The sequence below is a fragment of the Haliotis asinina genome, chromosome 3 (genome assembly GCF_037392515.1).
Source record: "Haliotis asinina isolate JCU_RB_2024 chromosome 3, JCU_Hal_asi_v2, whole genome shotgun sequence".
Classification (NCBI taxonomy): domain Eukaryota; kingdom Metazoa; phylum Mollusca; class Gastropoda; order Lepetellida; family Haliotidae; genus Haliotis; species Haliotis asinina.
Window position 1 is genome coordinate 16,886,633 of NC_090282.1, and position 17,291 is coordinate 16,903,923.

The 17,291-nt window shown below is 39.0% G+C and overlaps 1 protein-coding gene across 1 annotated transcript in view; it reads left to right on the forward strand.

Moving 5' to 3' along the window:
* Positions 1 to 13,102: 13,102 nt before the first annotated feature.
* Positions 13,103 to 17,291, forward strand: part of LOC137277558 (homeobox protein dve-1-like) — a 46,085-nt gene continuing 41,896 nt past the window's right edge. The window contains exon 1 of the mRNA XM_067809351.1: positions 13,103 to 13,274. Coding sequence (XP_067665452.1) covers positions 13,191 to 13,274 — 84 coding nt within the window. The 5' untranslated portion in view covers positions 13,103 to 13,190. The remainder of the gene's footprint in view (positions 13,275 to 17,291) is intronic.

Genomic DNA, 17,291 nt, shown 5'->3' on the forward strand with positions numbered 1-17,291 from the left:
ATGTCAAGGGTATGGACAGCTGAAGGAGGATACTTTATGGAAGAATACAGTCCAAACATGTCAAGGGTATGGACAGCTGAAGGAGGATACTTTATGGAAGAATACAGTCCAAACATGTCAAGGGTATGGACAGCTGAAGGAGGATACTTTATGGAAGAATACAGTCCAAACTTGTCAAGGGTATGGACAGCTGAAGGAGGATACTTTATGGAAGAATACAGTCCAAACATGTCAAGGGTATGGACAGCTGAAGGAGGATACTTTATGGAAGAATACAGTCCAACATGTCAAGGGTATGGACAGCTGAAGGAGGATACTTTATGGAAGAATACAGTCCAAACATGTCAAGGGTATGGACAGCTGAAGGAGGATACTTTATGGAAGAATACAGTCCAAACATGTCAAGGGTATGGACAGCTGAAGGAGGATACTTTATGGAAGAATACAGTCCAAACATGTCAAGGGTATGGACAGCTGAAGGAGGATACTTTATGGAAGAATACAGTCCAACATGTCAAGGGTATGGACAGCTGAAGGAGGATACTTTATGGAAGAATACAGTCCAAACATGTCAAGGGTATGGACAGCTGAAGGAGGATACTTTATGGAAGAATACAGTCCAAACATGTCAAGGGTATGGACAGCTGAAGGAGGATACTTTATGGAAGAATACAGTCCAAACATGTCAAGGGTATGGACAGCTGAAGGAGGATACTTTATGGAAGAATACAGTCCAAACATGTCAAGGGTATGGACAGCTGAAGGAGGATACTTTATGGAAGAATACAGTCCAAACATGTCAAGGGTATGGACAGCTGAAGGAGGATACTTTATGGAAGAATACAGTCCAAACATGTCAAGGGTATGGACAGCTGAAGGAAGATACTTTATGGAAGAATACAGTCCAACATGTCAAGGGTATGGACAGCTGAAGGAGGATACTTTATGGAAGAATACAGTCCAAACATGTCAAGGGTATGGACAGCTGAAGGAGGATACTTTATGGAAGAATACAGTCCAAACATGTCAAGGGTATGGACAGCTGAAGGAGGATACTTTATGGAAGAATACAGTCCAACATGTCAAGGGTATGGACAGCTGAAGGAGGATACTTTATGGAAGAATACAGTCCAAACATGTCAAGGGTATGGACAGCTGAAGGAGGATACTTTATGGAAGAATACAGTCCAAACATGTCAAGGGTATGGACAGCTGAAGGAGGATACTTTATGGAAGAATACAGTCCAAACATGTCAAGGGTATGGACAGCTGAAGGAGGATACTTTATGGAAGAATACAGTCCAACATGTCAAGGGTATGGACAGCTGAAGGAGGATACTTTATGGAAGAATACAGTCCAACATGTCAAGGGTATGGACAGCTGAAGGAGGATACTTTATGGAAGAATACAGTCCAAACATGTCAAGGGTATGGACAGCTGAAGGAGGATACTTTATGGAAGAATACAGTCCAACATGTCAAGGGTATGGACAGCTGAAGGAGGATACTTTATGGAAGAATACAGTCCAACATGTCAAGGGTATGGACAGCTGAAGGAGGATACTTTATGGAAGAATACAGTCCAAACATGTCAAGGGTATGGACAGCTGAAGGAGAGTTTTTAGTATAAATATACTACCTAAAATCACAAATAAGTTTGGGGTAGATGTATTGGATAAGGCATGGTCGGAATAGTTTAACTTTGGTCACAAAAAGGCGTCTGGGGGGAAGGATATATTAAGCCAATCATTATAACATCTTAACAGACGGAAAACCTAGTAGCAACTCAGATGGTGACCACTGTACACGTCCATGATGACCGGGAAGCTATTTCGTATATATGCATGTATTTATTCAATACAAAATGCCTGTTGTATGTAAGTCTACCTTGACCTAATGTGGTCCCACATGTAACAATTAACGATGACGATGTGCTATTATTAATCGGATATTTCCACTACTTAGACAATGACCACTATATGATGACCGTGACAAGAAAGCTGACTTGTATGTATGCAAATATACAAGTCTACCTTGACCTATTATGGTCCTTCAAGGAATAACTATATGATTATATACTATTAAATTGCCTGCTATATGCGAGTTTTCCTAGACCTACTGTGGTCCCACATGGAGTACTTAAGGGATGATTTACTATTATTAATCAGATAATATCATTAATGTGATAATGATCACTGTACATTTCCATGATATAACTATACCTAGACCTACTATCCTGCCTAGAATAATTATTTGAGGATGTACCACTATTAATCACCATCCACATGAGATACTGTAGATGAAATCAGCCCAAGAATCCAGACAGGTGTATAGAAAAAAGAGGACAAAATACCCAAGTGCGTGTGTGTGTGCGTGCGTGAGTGTGCGTGCGTGCGTGCAGCGTCCTGTTAAATACATGCAACGTGAAGCCCAGCTCAGTTGCACGCTGTCTGGTCAGAGATTCGGCACAATCCAAGGATCTGGATTGTTATGGATGTTGATGCCGTGGTGTTTAAACGTAGATGCCTCAACCGGATGTAGCTGACACATATCTCAATTGCACTCTTTCTTTTTTTCTCGTAGTGAAGCCAATTTCTGGTGTCCCCCGCTGTTATATTGCTGGAATATTGCTAAAAGCGGCGTACAACTAAACTCACGTTTTCTCTCGGAGCGCCATATCTTTGTTCTTATGTACTGAGTCACCACCGAGTTTTGACTTTTGCCATGAGACCAAAAGGATCGTGTGATTGATGTCATTTTTGTAAGTACTGATCTTATTCAAACAGTGACAATAAATATCAGATAACAATTGAAACTGATAAATGTTTTCCGTTACTGCTCTATATCTTATATTTGTGACAGAACATAAAACTAACAGTCTTTAGTTTACACTTTGGAGAATGCTTGGGTATCGTTCATACAATTTTCAAAGAGAAATGATGTTTTAACTTAATGAAACAAACTTGGAAAGTCACACACTGAGTCGATCAAGCTAATGTGCAGCCAATACAGCGAACCAGACAGCCGTCATATCGTGTATAAGCTGGTTTTTAATCGCATCGTCGACTAACGTGTGATACGAAGAGACGGAACCAAGTTTTTGTCTTATTATCATTGCTGATCATTCAGCATACAGACTAGGTAAAACACGCACATGCAAATATCGGAGAGTTACTAACTTCCTTCTATCCATACGGAAAACATTGCTTAACATTTCTGTTTCCTTGAATTTATGTGTCTAGTGATTAACAGAGGTTAAAGGACTAGCCATCTAAATCGGTTATCGAAATTATATGATGAACTGTCACAGCCCTATACTCTATAAACTGTTAATAGTGACATGAAGGATAAATATTTGTGTGTTTGAACTGCTACAGAGAAGAGTGTTGGTGATGTATGTCACCTTGTAAATTTATAAATTAATAAAAGTTAACATAGCCACTTCTGCCGGATATACATCAGTGACTGACATCTCAGTGAGTTTCATCATCTCCTGCATCTGCTACGCTTCAGCCTTCATATGACCAAAATGTGAATATATGCTGAGTAAAAAAAAAAATTCACATTCTATCTTCATGGCACTATAAAAGAACAAGAGATGGTAAGATGGTTAAATTGTTATTATTTCATTACTGAGATCTGTCTGATGTACTCGATACACTGACAGTGCCACAGTCAGTTCCATTAGGCAACACCGCCGTTCCAAAACATGGGTTTACAGAATGTCAAGTCACAAGAATAAAAATTCGAAATTTCTCAGTTTAATATTGTGTATGGCCGCCCCGTGCATTCACCACTGCCAACCACCCTCTCCTCATCGACTGCCTGATGCTTGTGAAAACGTGGTTGGGGATTCTGCGCCATTGCTCTTGCAAGGCAGCGCCAAGTTCCTGCAAATTCTGAGGTTGGTTCCCAAGACAAGGCCTTCTCCCAAGTGCATCCCAAACGTGCTCTATTGGATTAAGGCCAGGGGACCTCAATGACCAGCCCATGACGTTGATTCCAGCGTTTTGAAGCAAATTTCGTGTGAACATCGGGGTATGCGGTCGAGCATTATCATGCTGGAACTATAGACCTGGGCCATGAGCCGCCATGAAAAGAACGAGTTCAGGGGTGAGCACCTGGACCGCGGTAAGCAGCAGTTGTGAGGTTTCCACGGATGACCAGAAGTCGGGAACGTTTGAAAGCACCCCACATCATGCAACTTCTGCCCCCGAATCTGTCGACTTCCTGTACACAACATTGGGCATACCGTTCACGACGTCGTCTCCAGACTCTATGGTTGTCGTCCGTGAATCTGATCACACATTCATTAGTTTTAAAAGAAAATGTGAAGTTTCTTTTTTGACCCAGTATATTTACTTTAAAGAGTTGTTGAACCCAAAAGTAAGTACTGACGGTGACACAGTGTTTGATGACCTTGTAGATAGGTATGTCGATGAACACGATTCCCACGAGTGTAATGCCTGTATGGATTTTGATTATCTTTCCTTTCACATAACCGTAGTTGAAGCTAAAGCAGCAACAGAGAGATTGAAACCTAATAAAGCGCCTGGTGATGATGGGATACCATCTGAATATTTCCAGAAAGTAAAGGAATTCACTGCACCATATCTTGCGATATTGTTTTCTCGCATACTCTCTACAGGAAAGTTTCCATAAGCCTGGAGTTCAGCAATGATCATTCCAATCCATAAGAAGGGAAGTATTAAGGAACCTGGCAATTATAGCGGCATTTCAATGCTGAATAGTATAAGAAAACTGCTTACAACTATAATTAACAGCAGAATTGATGAACACGCCGAAAGTACTGACTTTATTGGCGAATATCCATGTAGTTGTAGGACACCACTCAACAGTTGACAATATATTCGTTCTACAATCTATTGTACGAATGTATGCAACGACAAAACAGGTATATATTATGTCGATTTTGAAAAGGCATTTGACATGCTAAATAGGAAAAGACTTCTCTACCATCTATTTAAAAGTGGTATTCATTTGAGATATTCGATATGTAGATTGTACCAATTATGATGTAGAGCGAACTATGGGAATATAGGGAGGTGAATCAAATAGAAATCGTCCATCGATGATTTTGTAAATTTGTCTTGAATGTCAGTAAATCCTTTCTGAATGTTGGTATGTACGGAGAATGTGGGAGATGCCCCTTGAATGTCAGTCAATACAAACTGTATCAGAATACTGGTTTAGAGTTATTGCCATGCCAACATATAAATACCCGTACCAATCATATCTTGCGTTGATGTTGTGTCATAGAAAATATTCAAATTGATCATCAAAAGGTTTTGGTCATGCCTTGTTGTATACAGCAGGGAGTAGGTAATAATGATATATTTTTAAAACTATTTAAGGAAAGATGAACTGATTGTGCCAAGCAAGACTGACATGCCCAACTAACAAACAAAACCTCCTTAATGTTCTGTTCTATTATTAAGTCATCACCTACTACAGAACTGTATATCTTTGATGTTAATAATATTAAATATCGTAAAGCACTTCTTGTCTTCAGAAGCTGTTACAACAGTCTAGCAATACAATGTATTAGACAAGGATTTTGTGATTATGCGCTTTATGTAATGTAACGGAAGATGGAAAGCATATTTTGTGTATCTGCCCAATGTATCAAACGCTTCGTGATGTTGTAACTCTTCAAACACAGTAGGAATACCAATGGCTGAATATCGTTAATGAATTCCATTGATCATAAATTCATGTTAGCAAAATATATTTTTAATGTGTTTCGTATCCGTGGAGAACTCCTTTGATACGAATGCGGATAGAATCATGTACATTTTATGTAGTGTATCATGGGTCAATTGGCTTTGAAACAATAAATAATTGGATTGAACTGAACTGAATTAAGTTTGCGCCCTTAGCGACAACTACTTGTTGAAATTAACATAACCACTTCTGCCGGATCCTCACTCACATGCAGGGTTAGCATAATCATTTATGATCCACTCCACATCGAGACTGACTGAAAGGATCACCATGAACAAACTGTGACATATATCACCGACACTTACGTATTGTTAATTGCGTCAAAGATTGCTAACTGTTGTAAACTACGTCAGAATGCTAAACGTTTGCGACCAGCTGCAGGTATTTCCCCATATTATCAATCTTCTTTATTCATTATCAACCTTGTGCGGCAGTTGAGGCATCTTTCAGCAACATCTTCTAGCAGTAAGTATCAGCAATCTAAAGTATTGACTTTAAGGCACAATATTCCACAGCCTTGTGCAGCAGACCTTAGCCACTCAATATGTCAGATACACATACTGCCTGTAGTTTGAACACCGACTATAATATATCGCCCTACCGTTTACTCTGATGTCTTTGGTTGTTTTTAATATAAGGATGATACCTGTCAATCACATACAACGGCGGCTTTTCTTCTGGTGACGATTATATATACTTGCAGTTTTTCATCGGATGGTGATAATATACATGTATACTGGCGACTTTTCCTCTGTTGATGATTATTATTATATACTGCCAGCTTTTCCTCCTCTGATAATGATTTTATACATTATACTGTCAACCTTTCCTCTGGTGATGATTATATATACTGGCTGCCTTTCGTCAGGCGATGATTACTACTATATATATACTAGCTACCTTTCCTCTGGTGATAACTACTACTATATATACTGGCTGCCTTTCCTCTGGTCATGATTATATATACTGGCTGCCTTTCGTCAGGTGATGATTACTACTATATATATACTAGCTACCTTTCTTCTGGTGATGACTACTACTATATATACTGGCTGCCTTTCGTCAGGTGATGATTACTACTATATATATACTAGCTACTTTTCCTCTGGTGATAACTACTACTATATATACTGGCTGCCTTTCCTCTGGTCATGATTATATATACTGGCTGCCTTTCGTCAGGTGATGATTACTACTATATATATACTAGCTACCTTTCTTCTGGTGATGACTACTACTATATATACTGGCTGCCTTTCGTCAGGTGATGATTACTACTATATATATACTAGCTACTTTTCCTCTGGTGATGACTACTACTATATATACTGGCTGCCTTTCCTCTGGTCATGATTATATATACTGGCTGCCTTTCTTCTGGTGATGATTACTACTATATATATACTGGCTGCCTTTCCTCTGGTCATGATTATATATACTGGCTGCCTTTCCTCTGGTGATGACTACTACTATATATACTGGCTGCCTTTCCTCTGGTGATGACTACTACTATATATACCGGCTGCCTTTCCTCTGGTCATGATTATATATACTGGCTGCCTTTCGTCAGGTGATGATCACTACTATATATACTGGCTGCCTTTCCTCTGGTGATGATTATATATACTGGCTGCCTTTCTTCAGGTGATGACTACTACTATATATACTGGCTGCCTTTCCTCTGGTGATGATTACCACTATATATACTCTCAACCTTTCCTCGGGTGATGATTACCACTAAATATACTCTCAACCTTTCCTCTGGTGATGATCGCTACTATATATACTCTCAGCCTTTCCTCTGGTGATGATTACCACTATATATACTGGCAACCTTTCCTCGGATGATGATCACTACTGTACATACTGGCTGCCTTTCATCTTGTGATGATTACTACTATATATACTGGCGATGGTTATACGTTTACGGTCGGTTTTTCTTTTATGGGCAATGTGTGAAATTAATTTGATGAAGACAAATGTGATTACGTATATTTATGCATATGAAATTGCATAGCTTACACTGAATCTGAAATATGTATAAATTGCCAGTTACTAGAGCAAATTCTGAATAACAATCATTAAATTAAATCAAAATTGATTTTGTCATAGGTGACTGATAAAGATACATCCTTGGCATAATGAAAGATGTAAGTAATCCTAAATACATCTGGCATTTAATGCATCAGTTGTGAGTCCCGACGTGTGAAAATTGATAACTGAAAATAATAACAACGTGAGAAAAATATGATAAATTCAATAGAATGTACAATACGGTGACGTCATTGGAAAGTTTACTCACGTCAGACACCATCATTTGAACTGACCCTTCCCTAATGAACGTTTATTACATTCAGTGATGTTAAGTAGGGGCTTTCAATGCAGCGTCTTAAAAATAACCTTCCAAACTCTGGAGAAGAATTTGTTAAATGCGTTTGATATTTTTCAGCCTTTTAGGCCATTAAATCTAAAATGCACCCGTGAAGATCCGGTTTAGAATTGATCTTCAGTTACCCACGCTTGTCGTAAGATGGGACCAACAGGCTCGGGTAGTCTGGCTCGCTGACGTGGTTGACACGTGTCATTGTATCTCAGTTGCATAGGTCGATGTTCATGCTGTTGATGTAACAACTGGTGACTGAAAGCCTAATAAAATGTCAAGATGCGCTTGCGAAATTATGATGTAAAACTCTATTAAGTTCCAGACCAGGCTTGCACATTTCAGATTGCACATGTCGGAGGGGTACACACAGGGCTAGACTACCGATTGTCATACTTCATTTTGTGTAGAACCAGCGGTGGCTGTGTGGGATTGGACGCTGACTTTGTGTGCTGGCAACTAGATGTCTTACTCTTTGATTGTGTGTTTGAATCCATGATGTGACGTGCTCCTAAAACGTGCTAGAAACTGCACCAGACTGAGAATCTGTAACATCAAATATAAAATTGTATGAACACCTGGTTGCCTTCATTTCCTCATCACTACGCTACCCTTAAAATGATAACAAACAGGGCCCTTGTAATCTTCTTCAAAACACACTGTCCTGTCGGTAGGGATTTTGGCTGCTGCGTCCTCCTCCCTAAATTTAACCAAGTGATATCTATCCAGGAGGGATTCTTCAAATGTATACTGTCAGAATATTGAATCCCTTCTTTGAAAACGTACACAAAGAATGATCTCTAGAAGTGCGGGCCAAATTGGAAGTGGAATCATTCGCATTCGGTTGAGCAAACATTTTACACCATCAGCAAGCGAGTCTCCGTCTTCGGCAGGTGTGTGTATGTGAGAGAGAGTGTGTGAGTGTGTGTGAGTGAGTGAGTGTGTGTGTGTGTGTGTGTGTGTGTGTGTGTGTGTGTGTGTGTGTGTGTGTGACAGAACCTTCTTAACATAATCAAACCCATTTTTATAGTCCCCGAGTTGAGCAGCATACATGTTCGGCTACAAAAAACCATCTAACTAAACCTCAGAGTTAGCTGCTGACTCCCCAAAAATGACAACATATAGTGAACACCGAAAGAAACGCAACTTTGGCTTTTTGTCAAGGTTTTAAATAGGAGGCATAAACATGAACGTTTACCTTTATGATATTTCAAATTTCTTTTGCTCTTCTGTATATGTTTTAAACAATTCAAAATTATCAGTATCCCTGACAACAGCAATGAGTCTGGAGCTGTCAGATTGAATCGACACAAAAGGGCCGCGACCGGACATTAACTAAAGCAAAGGAGAAGAATTTCTTGTTACAAGTGTACAATGAGAAACCGTATGCTCTAGCTTTCGAAAATAACTGCAGCCATAACAAGCTACATAGGCAATAACTGTTACATGACGGTGTAATATGGTTACATGATAGGCTGATTATCAAATTGTTTGTTGTTCGTTGGTTTCACAACGAATTCTCCTGCATATAGGTGTCTGGGATCTGAAACCTATCATTAAATTTGGAAATTGACACCTAACATATATTCGGGGCTTGAAAGTTAAGAAAGGCCAGCCCCGATATAACCATGGCAAGAGAACAAAGCCGTTTGCTGTCACTTAAACACCCTTTGTATACAGTGCTTATATGTCTGGTGCAATAAATGAGCAATACACGATGTATATAATATGTGGTCATTCCCTGTGTCATTTCAAGGTTTGACCTTTTCACGTGATCACGTACTCACGTCAGTTCAAGTTTCTGTTGTTTTCCATGTCCTTTTTTATACTAAGCGGAAACTGTAGATATTTCCTATTAATCAGGTTTGATCTTGGGTGCATGTTTTTGAAGTCAGTTGTTTGTTTTCTAGTGATGTAGAAACTATTCAGTACTTCCTATGAGTGAATGGGGTGGGAGCTATGCATGCTTGTGTCTGTAACCAGTCACTATCTTCAGGTTTAGTAAGTTTATTACTTCTTCGGCGAGCTGTATTGTGAAAGTGGTATCTATCTAAGTGGCTGTATCTACTACTTTCAAAATCAAATGAAAATCATAAAAAATGACTTAAAGAACATTTGTATTTTATCCTCATCCAACAGTCGATGCATGAGAATCTAACGTTGGGTTTTTGCATGGCAGGCAAGCACTTGAGCAACTGTGTTTCCCAAATGTTCCTTTTCAAGCTTGTAAGCAGGATCATTAACCCAATTCTGTAAACCAATGGACTTTTATACACATCAGGTTCACTATCTAGAACTTATGAACTTACTGCATTGTCGAACAATGGCATTTGTCGAAGGAGACAGCATATGAAACTTACATCAGTGTGAGACGGGGCTGAAGAACTTTCAGAAGTCAGGCCTATCGATCAGAATAGCCCATCATGACAGCTTTCATGACTGTTACTACTCTTGACAGGACAAATTTATCAGGCTTGATTTTGTGTTTGCCAGAGACATGGCTATCAATGTATCCCTCAACTTCTCGGCATTGACTGGTGAGGCATCATACCTGAGTATGAAAACATCAGTATTTAACGCGGTGTGAGTGGCACTGTTGTCTGCCATTCGCAGTGGAGAGTTGGGTCCCTTCGGTGTACTAGGATCCCTTTCTCGGGGACCTGATGCTACTTACGGGCGTATGTCGAGTTTTGAATTGTCATCGGCACATGCCTGTGTTCATCTGCAATCTGCATCAGTTTCATATTTCCAGTTACTAAACAGTGAGTTAAATACCATGCGCATCTCAAATGAATGGTGTTAAAAGCGGCACTTACGCTCCACGCTAATTAAGGCGGAGAATGCGAATGGTCATATGACAAGCTAGAGGTAGTGACTTTACGAAACAATGTAATCACAGCTGGGACGGTTCCAAATTTTCTACCCACGTACCTCACTCCCTGTTACCCTACCTGGATATCCGATATGTTAATTCCTGACATCCACATACCCGAATGAAACTCATAACCCACCCGCCACAGCAATTTGGCAACTCGTCACTGCCCTGAATGCAATATGTTCCAATCGGTCAATCTGTCGGTATCGCAGTTCCCTTGTTTGTGGCCACTGTGTCCAAAGGATGCAACCATATCTTCACGGGAAAGTGTGAGTGTGATTTTGTGTCGCATTAAGCTTTGAGCACCATACTAACATAGCGCCCCTAAAATATTTGCCTAAGATGTCAGTTGCACTTAAACTGGGGTATCAAATGTGACGACACAGGAAAATTACTGGGATGTGACAGCTTCGCTTTGTGATAAACTCCCTGATCATTTTGTCACCAAAGTATAATGTCGGAAGTGACATCTCAACCTCCCATATAAATTCTGATTGCACTTATTTCTTCCCGCTCGTCAGTCGCATTTGACTGGACGACTGTTTCGTTCCTTTTTCAATTTGAAATTGGGTTAAAACGAAGTTTGGGTCGATGTGTGTATCACACATACCGTGGACATTTATTATAGCAATATAGTTCGGGCATCAAGAGCTTACGATATTGCTTCGTTTCCATGGAATAGAACCCATATCATCTGCGCGATAAGCAAGCACATATACCACCAGACCATCTGATCTGCTCCTCACAATCCTGCTGAAAAACAGCTGACAGTCGTCGTCTAGCCCGAATGGTACACATACCATATAAGCTATAGTGTGTCAGTTCATAAAAGGCATGGACCAATCAATTTCAATGTGACGACGTGCTTCCAATACTGTTACACAAGTTTGATAAACAATATTTTTCAACTATGTGCTCTGGTCCGAAATTAAGTCGATTAGATGAAAATGGCCATATATACTTTATTCGTGATTTTTATATAGTAGCCTCATAGCATTTCATAACTTATCGAAAGCAGTATGGTATAAATGGATACGCCTGGTTTTGAAAAGTGTCCGTTGTTGTTAAGACAGAAACTAGGTCATCCATTGTCCTTGGATTAGACAGGAAAATAAACTCTATTGTTAATCGTAATCCGCTTAACATCACCCGAATCATCTTGTGGCAATCTGCTGTCTGTATTATCCCGTTTTGATTGCAATGATTAAGTTTAATTCCTGGGATTGCCTTCATTCTGTCAAAAAGCATGGATGAAAATACAGCCTTTATTAAACAATAGATTAAAGTTCAACTATTATTTTTACAACTTTTTTGGGTAAAATATCGATGACGCGGTGCGCCGCATCAGCAAATTTAAAAGGCAATGAAAAGATGTTCACTTGATTGCTCAACGTGAAACTAATTACACACTTTACGGCAGAATGAATCAAATTAAGAACTATTCAATTTCTTCAAATTTTACATTCGTCAAAAAATTAAACACTGACAAAGCCTGACACATTATCTGTCATGAGAAAGTAGTTCGACCAGCTGCTGCAAACCTAGGTAAACCCAACGCATACTGATAAGAGAACAAGGTAAACGAGATTGACAAGGGAGACAACTGCCTACAGCAATGACTGATCCGGTACACAGTTCAGCATGCTAATCTTTGCCCCAATTTCTTGGATCAACGTGAATTGTAGCCGTCCGCATTTCCACATACAAAACGCCCACCGAACGCGGTTATCGGAACAATCATTCACGCGCAGGACTGTAATGGTTCGAAATTGATGAACATACATGCTGGTGAAAAAGCAGATCGTGGACGAACGCTTTAGAAATGTTTGCAGTTGTTGTTTCGGGAACTATGTTTCCTGACGCAGTCACATCAGTATTTACATGCGCGAGGAGGCCGCTTAATCCTCTTAGGATATGTAGCTTTATCTGAGAGGGAGGGTAGCACTGCCTTGTAATGTCGTTATGTGTCTCTCCCAGGACCCAAATACTCAACTTAGACACTTATAACCATGACTATTGGGAAGCTGGAAATTTTGTGGACATGTCAACTTGTGAATGTGCGTTTCCCGTGATTTGAGCGACCGAAAACGATAATCCATCTCTGCATATTGTGTCTTAGAGGAACTCTTTGTCAAGCGGCCATTATTTCGGCTGCTGGCGTATTTCAGAAAAAACGTCAGCTTCATCGAGATGGACTTTCACGCGGCGATGGAGACTTTTGCTGAGGCGTGGGTCGCTGCTAACACCCAAACGGCGGTAAATTCAGATCCCCAGGTAAGGCATCCAACTTGTTGAAGTTTTCGTTCATGTTTACCTCTTCTGAGGAGCAAGTGACAATGTCATCTTTCAAGCATGCGACACTGTTTATTTTTGGTGAAGTTTGTAAACACTATTTTGTGTGTCTCTCAAACAAACACAGCACCTGTTTGTATTCTTAGACTTGTTTTATTTTGGCGTTAAACACATCAACAATTCCATATACACTTATTTTCACTGGCATTTAAATCCCATTGACTAAGGCATCAGACGCACATATTTAAGACAGATCAATTTTGAGATAAACAGTTAATAGCTGAATATTTTTAACAGAATAATAATAAATGAAGTTATGTTGAAATAGGGTTTGGAAGGTTTGAGAAGAACATTTAATGTCCATTCATCTCAATGTTGGCTGATCAGTATTGCCACACTTATCCTTCTCAAAGACCATTAGTCATGTATTTATATCCAGTAAAACATTCGAGTTTGTGAAGCATGTTCCCATCACATTTTGTGTGTAGCATGTGTCACAAATATGTTACTATTGATATCTCGTGAATGTTCATGTTAGATGTAACATATCTATGTGTACAACCTTGTTGGTAATATACTACAATGATTTAATCTGAGAATTATGACCGGGGAATATAACAATATAACATCTACTTTGACAGATCAGTGCGATATTCTCACAGATGTGCTAGTTAGTGTATGGTCAAACCCTCCAGCTACTTCATATGGATGATACTATGATCTGCCATGTGTCATCTGTTCTATGGTGCATATTTTCATATGTATGTTAATAATGGTAATATCCCATGTTATTAATAATGCATGTCTTTAATTCAGTTTTGATAGCAAAAGGAATACTTGCTGGATCTGTTGGGACGTCGTCAATTAAAAGTTAAAATTGTATCTGGAATTCCCCTTCTTCCATGCATTCAGGATCAAACTGTCTCTCCAGAAAAATGTGTTGTCTTCAATTTCTCTTAATGCTATGAGCTACTACCAAGTACAGACAGAAGTAAATTCATGACAGTTGGTCTGATATTTTTGCAGTGGTGACAAAGCTTGTTATTGAAAACACTGTCTTGTGGTAAGCTTGTCATGAACTGAGAAAACAAATACTTTTTAACTTTTTTGTCCAGCTTGTGGTTGAAGAACAGTTGTCAAATCTCTTTATTGTGATGTTTCTATTTGTCATATTTGACTCATTTTAAGTAAACCCGTTAAACTTATTTCTCATTTGCGTCACTTCAAACACATCTGTCATAAAGGTTTTTGTGTGTAAGATAAAAATATATTCAGCAACACCCAAACATATCTGTTAAGAGGGCATTTGTGGGTAATATAAAAAGTATATTCCTACCGAAAATCGCCTGTCTTTAACTTGCTGTCTGTGTTATGGGTGCAGGCATTACATGATGGTCAGTTGTGTCTATGACCATACTGGTCAGATCTATGGTTAGGTGTGAGCTTGGTTAACGACCTGTGTATTAGGACAGTGTGTTGCAGACTTGTTATACTTAATTGCTTTCACGTGCCTGGAAATGTTCTGATGATTCGGCCTTGTTGATTAGTGTCTTAGTGTCACCCATACCTCCATAGTAAATAGATGTGATTTAGTGGTTAAAGCGTTTCCTTGTCATGCTGAAGATCTCTGGTATCCCTTTACTTATTATTTCTGGAGTACTGCTCTAACTGATATCACTCCTCTCACTCACACACTCTCTTTCACAGCAAGTCATGATTTTGTGCAACGTTTGGAAGTTTTCCATTTTACTTGGAAGGTGTTCTGTTTTTGACTAATTTTGTTTGTTTCCTTTTGTATCACATGAGATTAAGGTTTGCTTTGAAAAAAGGTAGGTATCTATGCAAACATACTTGTGTCACAATTAGCTTTCAGCGTTTTGGAGTTGGTTCTTTTTTGTTTCATGATATTTGTGGAAATATAACTCAATTTGGTAGAGATAATTAATCTCAAAAGTTTATTATATGCCATGAAGAATAGTTGTTATCATGCTTTCATCTTTAGATAGAGCAATTGATCAGGCTATTGCAGCTGTCCTTGGCAATCCATCAATGAAAAGTTAGCAAATAATGGTTTGTTACTGTGATAACCCATTCGTAGTTTCAGTAGATTTAAAATGTTGATAACAGATATGGGATAAATTATTGAAGCTTGGACATGGTGTTTTAAGCAAGACCTTGGTAGCAGTGAATATGTTGAATATGTATTGTTCTTGGAAGGTAGTTATGATCATCATTTTATTGCAATTCTATGTTTTGGAGACCACAGCATATGTGTTCAATATGAGACAGTACACATGGTACAGATGGAACTCTCTCCTTGAACCTACGAAGTAGTATGCCCTGTCTCATATGGTAAAACATGATTTGACAGAGCATAAAGAAATACAATAACCCCTTTCTGTTTTGACAGGGGTGCAGACACATTATGTTTTGTCTGATTTGAAAAAGGATACAGACACACATCTCCTGTCTGATCTGGCAAGGGATACAGACGCTTATCTCCTGTCTGATTTGACAAGGGATACAGATGCGAATTATCTCCTCTCTGACTTCACAGGGGATACAGACACATATCTCCAGTCAGATTTGACAGGATACAGATGCATATCTTGTGTCTGATTTGACAGGATACAGATGAATATTATCTCCTGTTTGATTTGACTAGGGATACAAACACATATTATCTTGTGTCTGATTTGAGAGGGGATACTGATGCATATGTTCTCCTGTCTGATTTGACAGGATGAAGACACATATTATCTCACGTCTGATTTGACAGAGGATACAGACACATATCTCCCGTCTGACTTGACTGGATACGAACACATATTATCTCCTGTCTGATATTGACAGAGGATATATACATATATTGTCAAATGAATGCTGAAGGTCCATGTTTGATTCATGTAGCAGTTCAAGTGTGAGGTCAGCAGTTGTGTTCAGTTCAGTGTCATCTTGGCTGCAATGTTGCCTACAGTGTCCTAAGACGTGATTGCCTTGCCTGTTTGCTTCTAGTCATAGTGTCATTTGCATCTCCCATGAGAAAGTGATTTGAAACAGAGTAAGGATAATATATGTTTTGTCTTACTATTTAGTAATGCATGTATATCTTGATGCATTAGATATTCATCAAAGCACATGGCGTGCTACTTATGATAAATGGTGATAAATAGTGATGATAAATAAGGTGGGTGACCAGATTAGACACCACCCTGTGACCGACTGATGATAGTGCATCATGTCTTGATGGTGATAGACTTTACAATTTGCCTGCTTTCACACATTTTCTTAGTGTTCATTTTAAATTGTGTTTATTTTGTGAAATACATGCACTGCCACAAAGAGATTTTATTATTTTTGTGGGTCAGTGTGGGTTTTTTATTAATTAGGCTTAATTCCAGTGCAAGATAGTTACAATGTAAAAGAGCTCCAGTGTAAGATAGTTACAATGTAAAAGAGCTCCAGTGTAAGATAGTTACAATGTAAAAGAGCTCCAGTGTAAGATAGTTACAATGTAAAAGAGCTCCAGTGTAAGATAGTCACAATGTAAGAGAGTTCAGTGTAAGATTGTTACAGTCTGAAAAGTGTAACATTGTACAAATGAGAGATAGCTTTTATGATACATGATATACTGTAAGAGGCACAGTCAAAGATAGTTACAGTGCAGGAATCTCATTTGGGGTGTGATAGTTTTGATGGAAGTGAAAGGTTTGTGACTGTACTTTGGTTAACATAAGAAGTATCAAAGTGAAAGGTCAAGTACAGGGGTTTATATAAATGGTACAGCTTTGAATTAGCTCTTAGATATTATGTACTAAGTTTAGAATAAAAGCAATGTCTTTGCTTGTTTGCAATCACTTTATGTAATCCAAGTTAAAGCTGCTAGTGCATGTTATAGCGAACAGTCCTGCTTGTCTATCATGTCTCTCTTGTCCGTGGGTCATATGTCTGCAGTAGGCTGTAGATATAGCTACAGTGGTTTACAGTTTGGATGATGAA